General features: G+C 33.9%; 1 protein-coding gene across 1 annotated transcript in view; it reads right to left on the bottom strand.

Moving 5' to 3' along the window:
* The window catches only part of LOC108770404 (rho guanine nucleotide exchange factor 17), a 56,936-nt gene extending 40,396 nt beyond the window's left edge, over positions 1-16,540 (bottom strand). The window contains exons 1-3 of the mRNA XM_018521976.1: positions 16,390-16,540; positions 2,296-2,479; positions 7-411 (exon numbers count right to left, since the gene is read on the bottom strand). Coding sequence (XP_018377478.1) covers positions 7-411; positions 2,296-2,460 — 570 coding nt within the window. The 5' untranslated portion in view covers positions 2,461-2,479; positions 16,390-16,540. The remainder of the gene's footprint in view (positions 1-6; positions 412-2,295; positions 2,480-16,389) is intronic.
* Positions 16,541-17,097: the final 557 nt, after the last annotated feature.

Below are 17,097 nucleotides of genomic sequence, written 5' to 3'. Positions count from 1 at the left end.
CCCCACCGATGTTTGCACCGCGCCGCGACTATTATTAGCGAGCGTCGGCGTCGTCTCCGCGACGCTCGTGGTAGAAGCAGGAAGAGACGACGAGCAGTCGCTAACGATTTCCCTGGACGGATAACCACCGGTGACGATCGAAGGGCACGATGCCGACGACGCCGACGATGACGACGCGGACGATGCTGCTGTCGCCATCGAGGACATGATCGCCGGTGGTATCCGAGGCAGCGGAAGACGCGATCGCGGACCGATGCAACAGCAATCGGCGATGCTGGCCGCTAGATCGATCGGCGGTTTTTCCGTCACCGGTCTCTCGGTCAGCCGCTCCCGCGAGTCGCTCTCGCGCGAATTCCGCTTTCGCCGGCGCTCCTGCGATTCCTCTCTGGAGTTGACTGGTGGCAGGTTTTCCTGAAACAGATACAAATACTTTTTAATTCTTTGGAAAGCAATTCTCATCGTCGTTTAACCCTTTCGTTCCAAGCCGTACAATATATATCGTATATATCATTTCTAACAGTACATGTTTGTACTACTTTTTCCCTTCTCCTCCACCTCCACCAACTAATTTCATTATTTCTTTCACTGAATTATCAATTCGATATTGAAACAGCAGACCTGTGTATTATCTTCGATTTAATGAAAAAATTATATATAAATACATATATTCAGGGATGAAAGGATTAAGGATGTATCAGGTGTTATAGTATATCTGCAAAAAGTACCTGAAATTGGAAACTTATTTTCATATAAAATTGAATGTTATACGTATAAAACAGTTCATTAAAGCTGATGTTTATATTTAACAATACAATTTTATAATTTAATGAAAATTTGCTTGATTTATTTTAATTATTTTTTAATCTTAAATTTTTATCTGATTTTTCTTTTTAGAAAAAATGATTATTTATATTTTCTTTTGTAACTATATATAGAATATTCTTATAAAGAAACTTTTAATAGTCATTTAAAAAAAAGTCATATAAATGAAATATTTCAAAAGTAAGATGTGTATGCTTCAACATTCGCCATTTCATTTTTTTCAAAGTGATTCATGAAATGCTAAACATCGTATGCTTCATTTATTAAAAATAATTTTATTTAGACGTTTCAATTTGGAAACTAAAAGTGTTGAGGTAAAAAATTCAAATTAAATACCGAAGAAAAATTGTTGCTAAATTCTTTTGAAGATAGAATTATGCTACTGACTTTTCTCTTTAGGGCACCTCATATATCTTTGTTACTTATTCGCTATGTCTTTGTATTTCACAGACACTCCTCATATCTACTTTATTTCTCCGTCTGCGCCAATGCGTCGCTTTCGTTTCCTTCCATTTCTCTCATGTCCCTTAACTTAGGGACATTCTGTCCTCCGCGCTGTCTCAAATGTATCTCGTATTTTTAAACTTACAAGAAAATGACGTACAAGCAAGCGTACTTTTTCTGAGGACACATTTCGCATTTCGTAAATCTTCCTTACCGCGTCACTTCTAAATAATTCCAGCAAGTCTTTTACTCTTTTTTATATCACCAAGTCCAAGATAATATTTTCGAAAATCACCGGAATCGATAATATCCATCCACATGGCGATAAATAACGGCAATTTATACAAGTCTCAGATAGAATTTGGCAGATAACGGCGGGCGAATGTGTCATATGAGATTCACGTCAACTATACGTGCCGTTATGACGTCAATGGTGCTTATTATTTCGCGGACAAACCGTGAAAAGGAAGCCGAAAAGTCAGAAAGAGTGGCAGAGACGAGAGTTGAAGAGTCACTTCAAAATCGGCTTAAGTCAGTGACTGGCGGATTCTATTTGTATGATTGCTTTCTAAATTTAGGTCCTTCGACGTCTTAATTTTGTTGTCGCAGATCGCTTCTGTAGCAAAGCGATCAAAGGTCGTTCCCAGACGAGGTTCAAAGGGAATAGCCGATTTAAATGTTGTAAATTTTCTTTGCAGAATAATATAAAGGTATTCTGCTAGGAGTCCAATTTTTAATGCTTTCTCTTCTATTTTAATTTTTAAATAAGACAAAAATATTTTATATACTTTTATTAAAATTATTCTGAATTATATTTAATTTTATCTAAAATCAGAAAGTGGTTATGGCTGCAAACAATTAAAATAAAATAGAAAAATATATTATTTTTCGTATAGAATATAAATGTCCAACGGTAATATATTTCTTGAATATCAAAAAGCTTTTTGAACTTCTAACTTCTTTACGTTACTTGCAATTTGATATTTCTAGAGGAAGACGTTTTATAATCGTAAAATAATAGATAAATACCTGAGAGATCCGCAGACCGTATCTGGTGCCACCCAGAACAACATATCCACCACCGACTCCTCCACCCGTCATAGCCCTTGCAGCGCCACCCAGCCATCCTCCAAAGCCACCCCCTCCCGTCCTCTGGGGCCCACTACCCCCATCTCCTCCGCCAGCGCGGGGCATTCTTCATCCTTCCTTCACCCTGAAATTCAAATTATGCTACAAACTAAAAAGACGATCAAGCGAAGGATGATACTTGCAGAAATAAAGTGAAAAGAAGGACGAGTCTTGCCTCGCACGAAAGAGATTACGGTTCACGTGGATTGTCCTTGGTTGCCTTGTGCGAGGACTAACGAGCTAGATTCATCCTACGGGATATTAACGATCTCGGTTGAGTTACGAGTGAGCGGCTCACGCGACGGACGCATCACGCACTTACGCACGCAAAATGCGGGCCGCTGCGTAAATTACTGCGAACGTTCGCGCATTCCCCAATAACTGTCGGTCACGATCTTATTTATTTATCATACGCCATCGCCGATGAATGAAGCTCGCGGGAATTTGCGAGTCACTGCCATTAAAAGAATCGCAGACAGCCCCCGCCGCTACCGCTATACCGGAAGCGACAAGGCCACCGACATGCTGTTGCAAGACCAATGTCGGCCGCGAAATTCTTTCTTGGCTCTTGTCTGATCTGGGAACAAGTCTGCTGACGTCCGAGGGAGATCTTCCGATCGCAAATCTGCGGATCGTTAAAAAATTCTTTGCGAAAATTTGGATTCTACAATTCTATAATTCCCGATAAGACACAAGATATTTCGAGATTTTACTTTACTTATTTAAATAGATAGATTCAACAAACAAACAAAAATGTGAAAAATATTCACAACAAATAATTATTTTTCAAATTCTCTGCGTAACGTGATTTTAAAATAAATGAGTTTAAAATAACATAATGTATATACCTATTCTGCAATATTGCTATTTTTGTAATTTGAGGAATTGCATCTATTTTTATAAGATAAAATAAGATATACTTATTTATAGTCTTGTTGCGTAATGTCCAGATCGTGAAGTGAAATAATCTTGTTTGTATTATCGAGGCTTAGAATTCTAACAGTTTTCTGCTTCTCTCACTTTTTTATACATGTTCATCCTGTAAAAGTTAGATGGCAAAACATTTTGGCTTTTATATCGTGTTATGCTATACATTCCAGTGAACGTTATTGCTATTGATACCGTTATTGAATCATAAAAGCGCATCGTGTGAAGACATCTATACAATTATTTACGGTAAAACGCGTATTTTAGAAAAATAACCGGAAGTCGCTGTCGTGCCAGTGTACCATAACTCTTTCTATGTAAAATCAAAACCAAATTATAGAATATAAATTCTATCCGACAGGCTTTCCCTACATAAATCTCCGCCTTCACATAAACCACATGCTGTAAGATTTTTATTTCTTTTTTCTGCATTTAAAACTTCAAACTTTCTCTTAAAAATTATAATAAGAAGTATAATATGAAATAACAATATAATATAATTATGAAATATGACATGAATAATTGTAGTAATAAATATAAAATCTTACAATATATATAGTGTGTGTGAGAAACACATTACACACATCACAATTAATTATTCTTTTCTAATTATGTATTTTAATCAAAAAATTTTACATAAAAAAGAAAACACGAGTGAGAATTATGTCAATAATAATATAACAAATTCGGACTTAAAATTAAAGTGTTTAAACATAGATTTAGTTAGTATATGACAAATGCAAGTATAGATCATAACAATTTTTTATAATAATTTTTCATGTTAATCATGATAATTTTTAATAATTTATACATAAAAGCGGTTTATATAAATATTAAAAATAATATTTTCTTCTATTTCATTATAAACTTGTCCCATTTTATTTTAATGCCGTTTTATACGCACTTCTAAAATCCCGTGGTATTGATATCAGCCAATTGCACGTTTTCCACTCATAGATCAATGGGAGATGTGCTTGCTAATCACCAGATCACCAGATCATGATTGTTAAAGCCTGCGATTGTCGCAGTGTTTTCTGAATCAATGAGTTTCACAGATCGTCTGCTGGACGTTTATCACGCACGAATAAATAAGCAAGTGATTAAAACAAAACCGTGATTATGCTACATAAATCTCGACCTGCCACCTACATGCGTCTCCCACGCTTCCGTTATAAAATAACGATTCGATGAAACAGCGAAGTAGAATTATATTTAATATAATCCATAATGTCAAATTATATTCAATTTGAATTATTTTTAATTATTTCTATAAATCACTATTCCTACTCAATATATCATTAATTTGATCAAAACAATGAAGTTAAATAATTTAAATCACTTTTTGCCGTAATAATGTTTTTTCAAAAAATAATTATCAAAGATTATAATCTTTCCTTGTTAGATTTATCTTATAATTTGCCTTACTTTTTAAACTATGTTATAAATTTAAAAATTAAAAGAGCATCTGATTTACAACTTGACTTTCGAGAATTTATTACGGAATTATTCTGCTCTTATTTGGTATTAAGAAGATATTAACTGACAACTACTCTCTCTTATATAAATAACAAAGTTTATCGTGAGCTCAACAAAAATATAAGAATGCAGATTTAATTGCGATTTATATCCAAGAAGTTGAAAGAAATCACATTTAATGGATGTCCATTTAAGTTGATAAGCGTGACCACGGCTGACAGGTATAATGGATGAAAATTCGTTGGAATTCACATGCAAGGCCTTGCATAAAATCCCGCTCCGAATTTATTATCACCGTTAATGCAAACAGGACGCTTTGCCGTGCCGGAAGTCACTGCCGCGCGCCATGTATTATTACGCTAATACCCGAAGGACCGATGTATTCGGTATAATCGTCCTTTCAATCCGGAAGAGCTTCTTTTAGTCCGAATAAACTTCCGGTATAAAGTTAACTTCCTGGCATCGTTGCGACTATAAAATTTACCGAAACTGCTCTACTATTTGTAAAGTATCGTATATCTAAAATAAATAAGTATATATATGTAATTTAATAGAATGATTGATAATAACATTTTAGTTTATATAAAAAAAATACTTTAAACAAGACAAGGTATTTTTTATAGATTTTTAGCATTGGAATCTAAAAGGATCTTTTTATTTAATTATGTAAAAATTATAAATTTTTATCGATTTTTTCAAAATTCTTACATTTAAATTGATAAAAAAAATAAAATACAATCTGGTTTCTATTGTAGTAAAAAAACTTATTGTTAAAAATTTCACAAGTATATAAGAATTTTTTCAAATTTTTATATAGTCCGAAACAATAAAACAATCTGTTATGGACCACAAAAACCCAGATTGCAAACTATGACCGAAAATTTTATATGACAGGTGGAAGATTAAAATAGTACAAGCAGAGTCAAAAAGAATGTTTGAGAAAAAGGGAAAACATTAAATCTCGATTTTAAACAGCATTTTATCATAGATGTATGTGTGAACAATTCTTAAGTATATGTATATGACTCTATTCTTCGAGACAGTCACGCGTCACTATTGACTATCGTCCATATAAAAGCATACCTTTTACTATTCATAAGAGTCGCTACCGTAAAGTCGGCGAGTACCAGCCTTGTTAGATATTCATTGCGTCACTTTATCTGTAATCGATGACGGATTTACATCGCAAGTCGTTGAACGCCAAGACGCAGCCGGTGAATTTATCGCGATGAAAAGAGAGAAAAAAAAGAATCGCTTCCTCCTCGACGGCTTGAAAAATGTGTTTATTGGCGACGTTGTGCCGTTTGGCGCTTATCCGTTCCGCTGTTTGGATTTTTCTAATGTGACAGAAACGTATTTTTGTCGATGAAAATCGGTCGCGGGATCGACAAGAATGTTGTTTGCCTTCAGTGCACAATGAACATGCTGCGACTAATAAAAATTATTCCTGGCGCCTTTGCTTATCCTTACACCTCTACATATTCGAGTAGATTTTTTTTCGAAAAATACAGAGCAAAAAATACATTAAAAATAATACAATATTATAAAATAATAAAGTTATATTTTATAATAATTTTTAAATTATTTCCTTAGACATATTTTGATCGAGAGCTGTTATTTCATGTAACTTCACAGTTTTTGACTAATTTCGTAAAAACTTATATACAAGTTTCGTAAGATAGAAAAACTCATAAGTAATCAATAACTCCAAAAGAGAAATTTTAATAATTATTTATATAATTTAAAAAACTTATTTTTATTAATGAATGTAAGAATAAAATAGTTAAAAATACATGTATACGATCGCATCAAATATGATTTATTAGAGTAAAACTGAGTGGGAGTTGGAAGATGAGAATGCAATTTGACTGTTTCTGCACGGCGTCCAATTGATAAACATGCTTCTACAAATAATTGAAGCTACACCAAGGCCAAGTCAATATCGTCCAGCAGGATGTTTATCTATATATCAATTTCCGATGCTATATACTTGTATTCCAAATTTATTGCGTCACATATATTCCGATATGTAGTTAATTTTTGCAATGCGTATTTTACAATTTCTAATCGTACCATGGATTTTTCTTCGATTTAAAAATTCGTCTTCTACATATGATATTTATAAAATTGTATTAAACTTAATATAATATTTAATAATTTGTTTAATAAAAAAGATAACATATCAAAATAACATAACAAAGTAAAAGAGCCTCAAGTATGCCATACTAAAAATGTCATCAAAAGGTTAATATTGTATTAATAAGAAAATAAATACTCTAAGAAATTATATAACGATTATATTATTATAAAGTTATATCTTATTAAATTGTTAAACTGTAATATCAAACTTTCTTCTATGCAATGATTAACTCAAAACGTGGATAAAACGATTAAATATAAAAGTGCGAAGCGAGCAAAGAATTACCAGGGTGAAAAACAAAATCGCATGCAACACGCGCGAGCAATGCATCTTCGCGCGTTGCTATTTGATCGAAGGGGTTCTTGCCCCGGTGTAAGATCAAGATCGCAGAGAAAAGGAAGATCACGTCTCGTCCGACATGCGGAGCACGTAAGAAAACCGAAACGAAAGAGCGCGACTCTCCCGCAGACTCCAGCTGGACCGCTTCTATTATAAACGCGTACGTCGCAATCCATTCTGCTTGATCTCGTCTTCCAATTGAATCAATCACTCGGCTAAAAAAAGCGAGTTAACGAGATTTGTATTCGATCGAACAACAACGCTTATTATTTTCTGTAGCAAATAATTAATTAAAATAAATTATTTTATGTAGCAATCATTTTCTCGTTTTTTATCAATAGTTTTTGTTATTGTATCACGAGTATAAAATATAACATTCGTAGTTTATTACGTATAATAATTTACAAATGCTGCATTGTTGATAAATAAATTTAACACATTTTATGTATTTTAAAAAATTTACGCAAATTTTTAAGTTAATTTAATAAAAGATAAATATGATAGAAAAAAATACAAATATTGTAAAAAAATGAACATAAAAAAGTATAACTTTGATACAATTTGCAAACAAATCGTGGAAACATACTTCTTTAAAATTTCAGTAAAATTTACATTTATAATATATATTAAATTAATACATAAGTACAATTTTATTATTCTTTTTGGAATTTATATTTAAAAATTATTTTTGTTATTTCTTCATTTACTTATAAATTTTGTTTCGAACACTAAAAAATGTTGAATATCAATTTAATATAAAATATTTAAATTACATTATATAAGTTACATTAATATTTGAGTATGTTAAAAATTTAACACAAAATTAATAAGTACTCGCAGTTTTAATACAAATACAAAATAATTTTTACAGTGATATTCCGTTAAATAATTCATAGATTCTTTTTCCGCTATCCATACACACATTTCTTAATTTATTTTTACGATAAAAGAAACGTATATTCTCCATGAAACATATTTTTTATATGAATAACGTAAAATTTTAGTTATTATTGGTGATGGCTCGATACCAGTGTCAAGAAAGAAAAACGTCAAATAAAAGGAAGCAGCCGCATTCCATTTCGCAGGACGTTATTTGCACATGAAGGGGCAACTCGTCCCAGTACAAATAACCGATAAACATTCGCGATGCTTTGTCATCGCAGCGCAATGCACCACGTCGTGAGGTTTATTTGCGAAACGATAAGCACCCGCGTCAAAAGTGCATTCTCGTCGTATTTCGACGGTTTTGCGCCGGACTTGCGACTTTACGTCGCCAGAGAAATGAAGATATTACTCATAAATATCAATAATTTCGAGCTATAAACAATAAAAATTTTGAATTGAGAGTTCGAAATCTAAATATATAGACTCTAACTAGTTAAAATTTTTTTTAAGCAATTTAATATTTTATACTTAAAAAAAAAGGTCATTTCTACCTATTAATATAAAAAGATATCTATATAAAATTTTATGTCAAAAAAATGGAATAAAGATCTAAATTCTACTTTCAAGAAGAAAGACTGCTTAATACAATTTGATATTTAATAAAAGGAATTGCTTTTTTTATAACTTAGATTCTTGAACGTACTCTCAAAGAAAACTCTATGAAAACTACTGCCAGTATTGTGTTCCAAATTTAATTATGTCACGCCCAGAATATTACTGTAAAGTTTTCTTACTACTGTAAAATATGTAGTACTCCGGACTGTAGGTAGTATCACAGACGTTAGATACTTAAATTTGGAACACAATACTGGATTCAAACCTTGACAGAAAAGTAGAAAGCAGAAGAACAGCAGCCAATCAAAACTTGCGCTGGTAAGTAAGCAGTATAGAAAGCCGAAACCAGCAATTACCTTGATTGGCTGCCGCTATTCTATTTTCTGTTTTTCTGTCAATATTTGAACCCACTCTTAAAATCTCGAAATTGATGGAACGTCTATGTAAATAACAAATCGTTCAAATCACTTTTTTGTAAATTTCATGAATAATTTTCTGTAGAAAACAATGGAATCCTTTCATAGAAATAGAGACGAAGTTTCGATCTCGAATAATCGAAAATTATTGATAAAAATTTCTGGGATATACTAAATTATTTAAAATATTTAAAATTTATATTATTTAAATTAATAGCGACGCATGTTGTAAAAAAATGATAGAATATTATGCACCTTTTATTTTACGGTTTAATGATTAGAAAAATTTTAAATATTAGAGGAAAACCTCCTATTATGAGATAGGCGACTAATATGAGATAGCGATACACTTTACGTTTTACTACCGATTTCTCGGGGCACAATTTTTTGGCTTTGCGATTTGCTCACTTTTTACATTTCTTTAATTAAAAAAAAAAAAGGATTTGAATTAAATCTTATATACCGTTATATAAGTAATATGTATTACGTAACACGAAGACACACGACACACAATTTTCATTACTTATAAAATGTCATAACTTTAAAGCAGAACATCTGAAAACAAGAAAATATAGAGTAGATGCGACACAGAGAACGCGCCTGCAATTTCTTGCAATTTAAATAGCTTAAATATCGTTTGTCACAACGTTTCTGTGTTTTGAAACGACGAGTAAGCTTTATTATCTAAATAGGTTTTCGTACTAAAATATCTGTTAAAGTATCAGAAGATTCTTATGCCGGAGGCAGGCTAATAGAATCTCATAACTGCTAATCGCCTGTATGTCAAATAATCCGCCAATGTAATACTTCCTTTATTCCATGGAGAACGCAAAGGAAGCTCACCGGGAGAGTTTTAAAATTTTTCTCTCAGAGAAACGTTTCTAAATATAGAAAGACGCATATCAACCTTTTACAAGAACATCCCGACCGCTGGGGTTCGTACTTCGATTTTACTTCGGGTTAAACTGCAATTCGCATGTCGGACAGATTCGCGTCAATCACTTTTAATTGTCGCGAACATCTGCTCACGCGAACCGTCTTTCGTGTTATATGACAGAATACGATAGAGCAAAATGCAATATTTTTATAGTTTAGAGCAATTTCAAGATAACACATACATGTATAAAAATAAATGAAATATTTATAATTTACATATATAAATGTAGAGACATTTATAAAGAATATAATAGTAATTGTAAATGTAGATTAAAAGTATTTTAAAATATTTCTGATAACATTACGTACTTTCTACTTAATTAAATAAGAATGATCCAAATAAGATGACTGGAAGTGTGAAATAAAAATTAAAAAATCATCTATAAATTCAAACGCAGTAGCCCAATAATTAACTAATAGTGTATTTCCGACTTTTTTGCTTAATTAAGCGAACACGATTTAAGTCGATCTAATGGTACGGTGTCCCGGTGACCGTTCGCCGCTTTCAAATAAATTAATTCGTGATCTAAGCCTAAACGATCGCGTAAACCGCGCGGTCCCCTCATTTGCATATCGATCGAGAGTTGCTTCATAAGTCACTGCAAATCGTTCGTTATAAATCGCCGCACAAAACTGGCCGGCGGCCGGAGGATACCTGTCTGCTCCTGTAATCCTCTTTCTGCAGTATGCGTCGCTGTTGCATTGAAAAGCCGACGAAACTTATTTCCTCCCGTGCAATTTTCGATGGGTTGGATTGCGTCATTAATTAATCGTTATTAACGTGCAAGTACGACGTGATATTTTTGCTACGGTGAGTAACTGTTTTTCATTCCTAAGAAAATTATAGAGGGAAAGAAAAAGAGAGAAAGGGGAGAGAGAGAGAGAGAGAGAGAGAGAGAGAAAATGCGATATTTATATCTTACTCGCCGGCGGCACGATGACGCGTGCCGGGACATTTCTCGCGATGCGTTCGCCAATTTTGCACGGCGGAAGTAACGCAGATGAAACACTTATTTAAGAGTAATTGCATTTAAGTAATTCCCGGGGAGTAGCTTTGAGAAAACATGTTATGGAATGAGTGATCTTGAACATGTTTTAAACGATAATGCTCTTTTTCACATCTCGTTATAATGTAAAATTGCACATCGTAAGTAAAACACGATAATTTAACGGAGTGTATCACTCTGCGTTAACTGTGCAAGAGAGAAAATTATAGATTACTGTGGTAGAAATGGCATGAACAAGCAGTCTATCATAAATCATCTAATATAATGACAAATCATCGTCATCAAACTCGATAATGATGACTTCATTATCATGCAAACAAGACATTCTGACGTCTTGCAATTGAGAGTTTCAATTCATCAAATGTTTGTCAGATAACAATTTTACGATGGAATGTTGGCACTTCGGACATAAACAATTCCTTCTTTTCTCTCGGAAACATGCCAAAGAGGAATAAAGATTACTGGCATTGATCGAGATCACGATGATGATGCAACGAAAAGGAAGGTATCTGTAATTATTTTCAAAATGCAGGGTGTTGCTAAAAAAATTATATTATTTTTATTAAAATGAAATGATGCAAATTTTTAAAACAATATTTTAAAGATATTTAAAAATATATTTATTAACTAAAAAGTGTAAAAAAATGTATTTTTATGGGATATATGAACACACACACACACAAAATATATAAAAATTTGTGATAAAAAATTTTTAATTTGGCAATGAATAATTTATAAAGTATTTAAAAATTGAAAATGAATGTAATAAACATAAATGCTGTTCTATCACATGTGCGAACAAATTTGAATGAACCTCAGGCAAGGTTATAAGAGAGATTTGAGCTATAGTTTATGAGAAGTAACTGAAACCACTGTTACGTTTATCTCGCCATGATATTAAATATCCTTATCAATCTTATACTAAACATACAACCCATGAATCAGTTCAGAATCGACACACCAGGTATACATACCCTTCAAGAATAAATTCACTATCATCAGTGAGTCCCATCGTCCTATCTCTCTTTTATTTTTTCAAATGTCTAATCTTCTTTCATTCACATATGGTGTGCTTTGTTATTTATCACATTGTACATTTGTCCTAAACTTCCGGTGCCGTATAAAAATATTAAAATTTTGCTTGAAGATTCTTTTAAGTATCTAGATTCTTCTGCTAATTTTATTTTAAAATTGCATCCGGCGATTATACTTTATAATTATTTTCACAAATTATGCATCGTTCAAACTTTTTTTTATTATTCTCTTAACTTTCTTGTCTTCAGTATTTTCACCCCAAGACAATGCGGAAGTATGTATATATCTTCTGAGAAATTCTTAAAGTATTTTATATGCCTTTCCTAAAGATGATACGTTTAAAGTTCTCCATAACAACCCTTAAAAGTGTCCTCGAGATTCTTCTTGACACTCTCTCAGGATTTCCTCCTTCAAACCTTCTTCGACGCTCTTCAAAACGTTCTGTTCGTGGTTTTCCTCGAAGTTCTCTTCAAGGCCGTTGCACGAATTACGAGACAGACGTTCGCGCACGAGCACGGCGGATGCCAAAAAGTTTCACCAGGAATTGAAGTGACCACGAGAGGAGCAAGAGGTGAAGGAGAAGCAGGGTGGCAAAAGATTGGTGATGCACAGACGAGGAACACGATGCCACCTTGGTGAAAGCCACCGCGAAGAAGAGGCTTTCTTGCCGCACCGAGTGCCGCTCCCGCCAAGCGGAAGATTATCTAAATAGACTCTGTGGGCCAAAGAGGGAAGGAGCAGAAAAGGAGACGAGACGGCGGCTTAGGAGGAGAAGAGGACCCACTACGAGTCGGTATTTATACGTCGTGCCTTTGGAGAGCCAGTGGCCGCGACCAGGAACATCCCTCTTCGTGTCCGCGAACAAAACGCACCGGATGCCATTGATTTTCTTCGACCATCGATTGGAATTCACGGGGCGCGCCGCAACAGGAATTAACAGCCTCATCGGCAAGAAGATCTGAGAGACAGAAAGAAGGAAAGAAAGAGAGAAAGAGAAACGCGGGTTAATCAGCTGCGCCAGCGAAACCGTGGACCTTTACTCTTTGAATACATCGTTGTGCATTTCTTGGGTGGTAGAGATTACTACGAGATCTAATCTGAGTTTCGTCTTCGGATTTATTTCATCGTTTATAACAACGTAGTTGTAACTTTCGATAAGTAATTATGCACGGATGTATCTTTAATATTATGTATGATAAGCTTTTACTGCATTTTCCAACAACAATGGTGTCATTAAGAAATTTATCTTTTATTTTATCAGAGACTTTATGAATGTCGTTTGTTTTTATAACCTTTTTAACATTCAAGTTTTAATAAAATTGTGATTAACAACCGTTTTTAGATATTTTGTTAGAATAAAATTTGAATACGATTGAAGTAAAATATCAACTTAAAGCTTATGAAAATACTTAGATTTTCATAACCGCTTTGAAAATTTTTATGTTTCAACATTGTTTCATACAAAATTTAAACTAATTTTTATTCTATATTTAATTACAGAATCTTATATTTTACATAGAATAACTATTAAACTTTCTAGTCAGTTTAAAATTTAACGTGATTTATTTTGACATTTAGTTGCCGGTATTAACAATAAAAGTTTGTTGTATAATTGCCGTAATAAAACACAAGATTTACGATTGTTTCTGATTAGAAAGACGAGAAGATTGTAATAAAGGAAATCCGAGTTGTACACGTTTGCAGCTGTTTTAATACAAGTGTGGATATCAGGTGTTGAACCTGATTACTCCGTTTGTGCGCGAAATTCCTTAGACGCTTACGCAACTACGGATACAATAAACTTGTAAAAAAATAAAACTTGCACCATTTGTATAATCAACTGTAAGAAGTGAACTAGGCAATGGAATTTCTTCTTGTTTGCTTTCTCGTTCCTTGAAACGATTCGTACTTCACACTTCATAACATTATAGACTTCGATAATTAATTTGAAAAAAAAGAGCAAATGTTCACTAAAAATTAATTTGCTCTTTTTTAAGCAGGTACTAAAAATTCCGCAAAGCATGTATTTTTTAATTAACTTGATATTCTATGTATACAGCGATTGTATGTGTGTATGTATGCGTATGTGTGAAATTAGATATAGTTAAATACTCAAAATACATCATTAATTCATTCGGAATTTTATGAGGAACAATTGAGGTTAATGAAAATGCATAAATAAAATTGATGCGGAAATAGCAATAACCTTTAGTAAGTGTAATTAGTTAATAATAAACAAAAATTCGTTCCTGAAATCAGAGGAAGAGAAGAGAAAAATATCATAGATCGCGGATATGAAGACAATGGGAGAGGATCGCGTCGACATTTATGAATATAACATTCGCTCGTCTCGTAGCGTTGTTCGAGCGGAAAAACATCGCGATTTTTTGCCGATCGGTGAAAGTTCACCGGTGATCCCAGGCAATCCCGGAAGCCGCGCTGCTCCACTCGTCGCAACGTGGAAAGAATCGGTATTGTGCATCGCACGCGCTCGAGCTCGGACGAACGCGTGCAGTCGCCTCTGGTTCAAGCCGTTTCAGCAAGGGCCGTTGAACCGAAACGACCAACCGGAACGACGTCCGATACTTTTTCCTTCTTCAATAACGGGCGATCCGCCGCGCGCGGATACTAATCGAGCGAAAATCAAGGACGCGCCGGCGAACGTCGCGTCGCGCCCCGCCGCGCTCGATTTCAGGGCCAAGAAAGCGCGCATTGCAATGCAAAAGCAAGGGACTCGTCGACAGGAAGAAGCGAATTTTTACTGATTGTTTGTATAGTAATAAATTTTAATCATTACCAATTTTCACCTAACATTGTTTAATAATTATTCTTTCGCTCACTTCACTCGGATTATTTTTAGTCTAAATGTATAAATAGCTATAAAGCAAAAATTTAAAGAATATTTTATCTTTGAAACCCGTGTTTGAAAATTTTATGCTAAGTATACATTCTGGAAAAGAAAAGATTCCAAAATTTGTTTAAGATAAAAATTGTATTTAATATGAATATAAGATCAGAATTATACCCATTTATATTTGATTTTTACATTAAATTTTAAAATATATATATCTTTAAGAAAAAAATTCAGATCATATGTATTAACATAATATATATCAACGTAAAAATTTCACTTTACGAAGAAAAATGGATAACCTTGTAAGTCTAATAAAAATATTCTGTGGCTATTTTTGCTGAATTTATGACAAACTTTAGTTGCCTCAAAGTAAAAGATATACTGAATAAAAGAAATGTAAAGTAAAAAGTACATTATATTTATAAATCTATTCAAGATTATTACCTTTCAGTAAAGTAAGTTATATTATTCTCAAGCACGAACAATTCTCAAAATTTATTTTACGAAATGTAAAAAGTACTTTAGAATACGACGATTGCTTATTTACTCGAAAAGTAAAGTAAATTTTACATAAGTGAGGGCCTGTCCTTCTATGGAGATGCCATTTCCATAAAATTTACTAGAATTCTACTAGCGCATATTACTTTACATTTCTCTCCATGTTGATGAATTCTTTGATTTTTGCATTTTAATTAATTCTACTGGCATCTCAAAATTTATAAAAATCTACAATTTTGGTATTTTATTAGAATAGTCAAATACAAAGACCACATCATCCTTTAAACCTTTCACGTTTCATCCTACGTAAGAGTCTCTATATTTTCCGAATTCTCAGAGTCTATAACTCATGTAACATCCATAAAGTTATAGGATTATCGCATTCCGTGATCTTCGAACCGTACCTCGTGTCCGACATTCATACATTCCGGCAGTACAACGCAAGGTTTTACTAGTTGTACACTGAAAGAAAAGATTGGCTGAATATGTCATAGTATTTTTAATTAGTTGCAGCGGCCAATTTTGGTTGCATTAGTCTATCGAAATTCTATATTCGTATTGCATAGGCTAACGCAATTAAAAATTGGCTGCTACAACCAAAAATTGGCTGCTGCAATTAAAAATTAGCTGCTGCAACCAAAAATTAGATGCTACAACCAAAAATTGGCTGCTGCAACCAAAAATTGGCTGCTGCAACCAAAAATTGGCTGCTGCAACCAAAAATTGGCTGCTGCAACCAAAAATTGGCTGCTGCAATCAAAAATTGGCTGCTGCAACCGATTAAAAATGTTATGCGGCCATATTTTACCATCTAATTTGGTGCAACAGCCAATTTTTTCTTTCAATATAGATTAACAGTGGACTTACTTCTGCAGACGATCGAAAATACTTTCGCCAATGCCCTGCACGCGATTCCACCTGAGAAAATCAACAATCGTTGAGTGACAGCGCGCACATCCATGATCAGAAATCCACCGATGAAATGTATCGCCAGCAACCGAGCACTTGGAGACTCGCGGATTTTCGTTGATGCTCCGGCATTCACCGCGTGCACGCGCACTTACCGCGACGTTTGCGTTGGTCGCTCGGGAAAATCAGCGATCTCGATCCCGATCACGAAGGAGAGATCCAGTCAAATCACCGTGTCGATCTTACTCAACTGCGCGCACTGGCACAACGTATATCCGTGGCACACATCAACACAACGCAACCGTTCTACAAATCTAGATACTTTACTTCTTCCCGATTCCGCCTTTGGACCCCCAAAGAGAACGAGAAAGTTAAAATAATGTCACATTGACCGAATCATGACAAAAAAAATGACACAAATTCGGTTAATATGACGTTAAATTAACATTATTTTGACTTTCTTGCTCGCCTTGGACCGTTTCTTTCCGGTTTATCATCTGATCGTGCCGCCACGAGTCCGGCACCTACCGAGAGAGAATCCGTGAATTACGTTCGCGATAAACGCGATAATTTTTTTACTTCATGGATGCAATTTAATGAAACGTTAAATTCACAGAGCGACCTGATCTGAACTGTATTGGAAGTTTGATTTGCGAGGACTTTGCG

Source organism: Trachymyrmex cornetzi, unplaced genomic scaffold (assembly GCF_001594075.2).
Source record: "Trachymyrmex cornetzi isolate Tcor2-1 unplaced genomic scaffold, Tcor1.1 scaffold127, whole genome shotgun sequence".
Classification (NCBI taxonomy): domain Eukaryota; kingdom Metazoa; phylum Arthropoda; class Insecta; order Hymenoptera; family Formicidae; genus Trachymyrmex; species Trachymyrmex cornetzi.
This window is presented reverse-complemented; position numbering and strand designations above follow the sequence as displayed.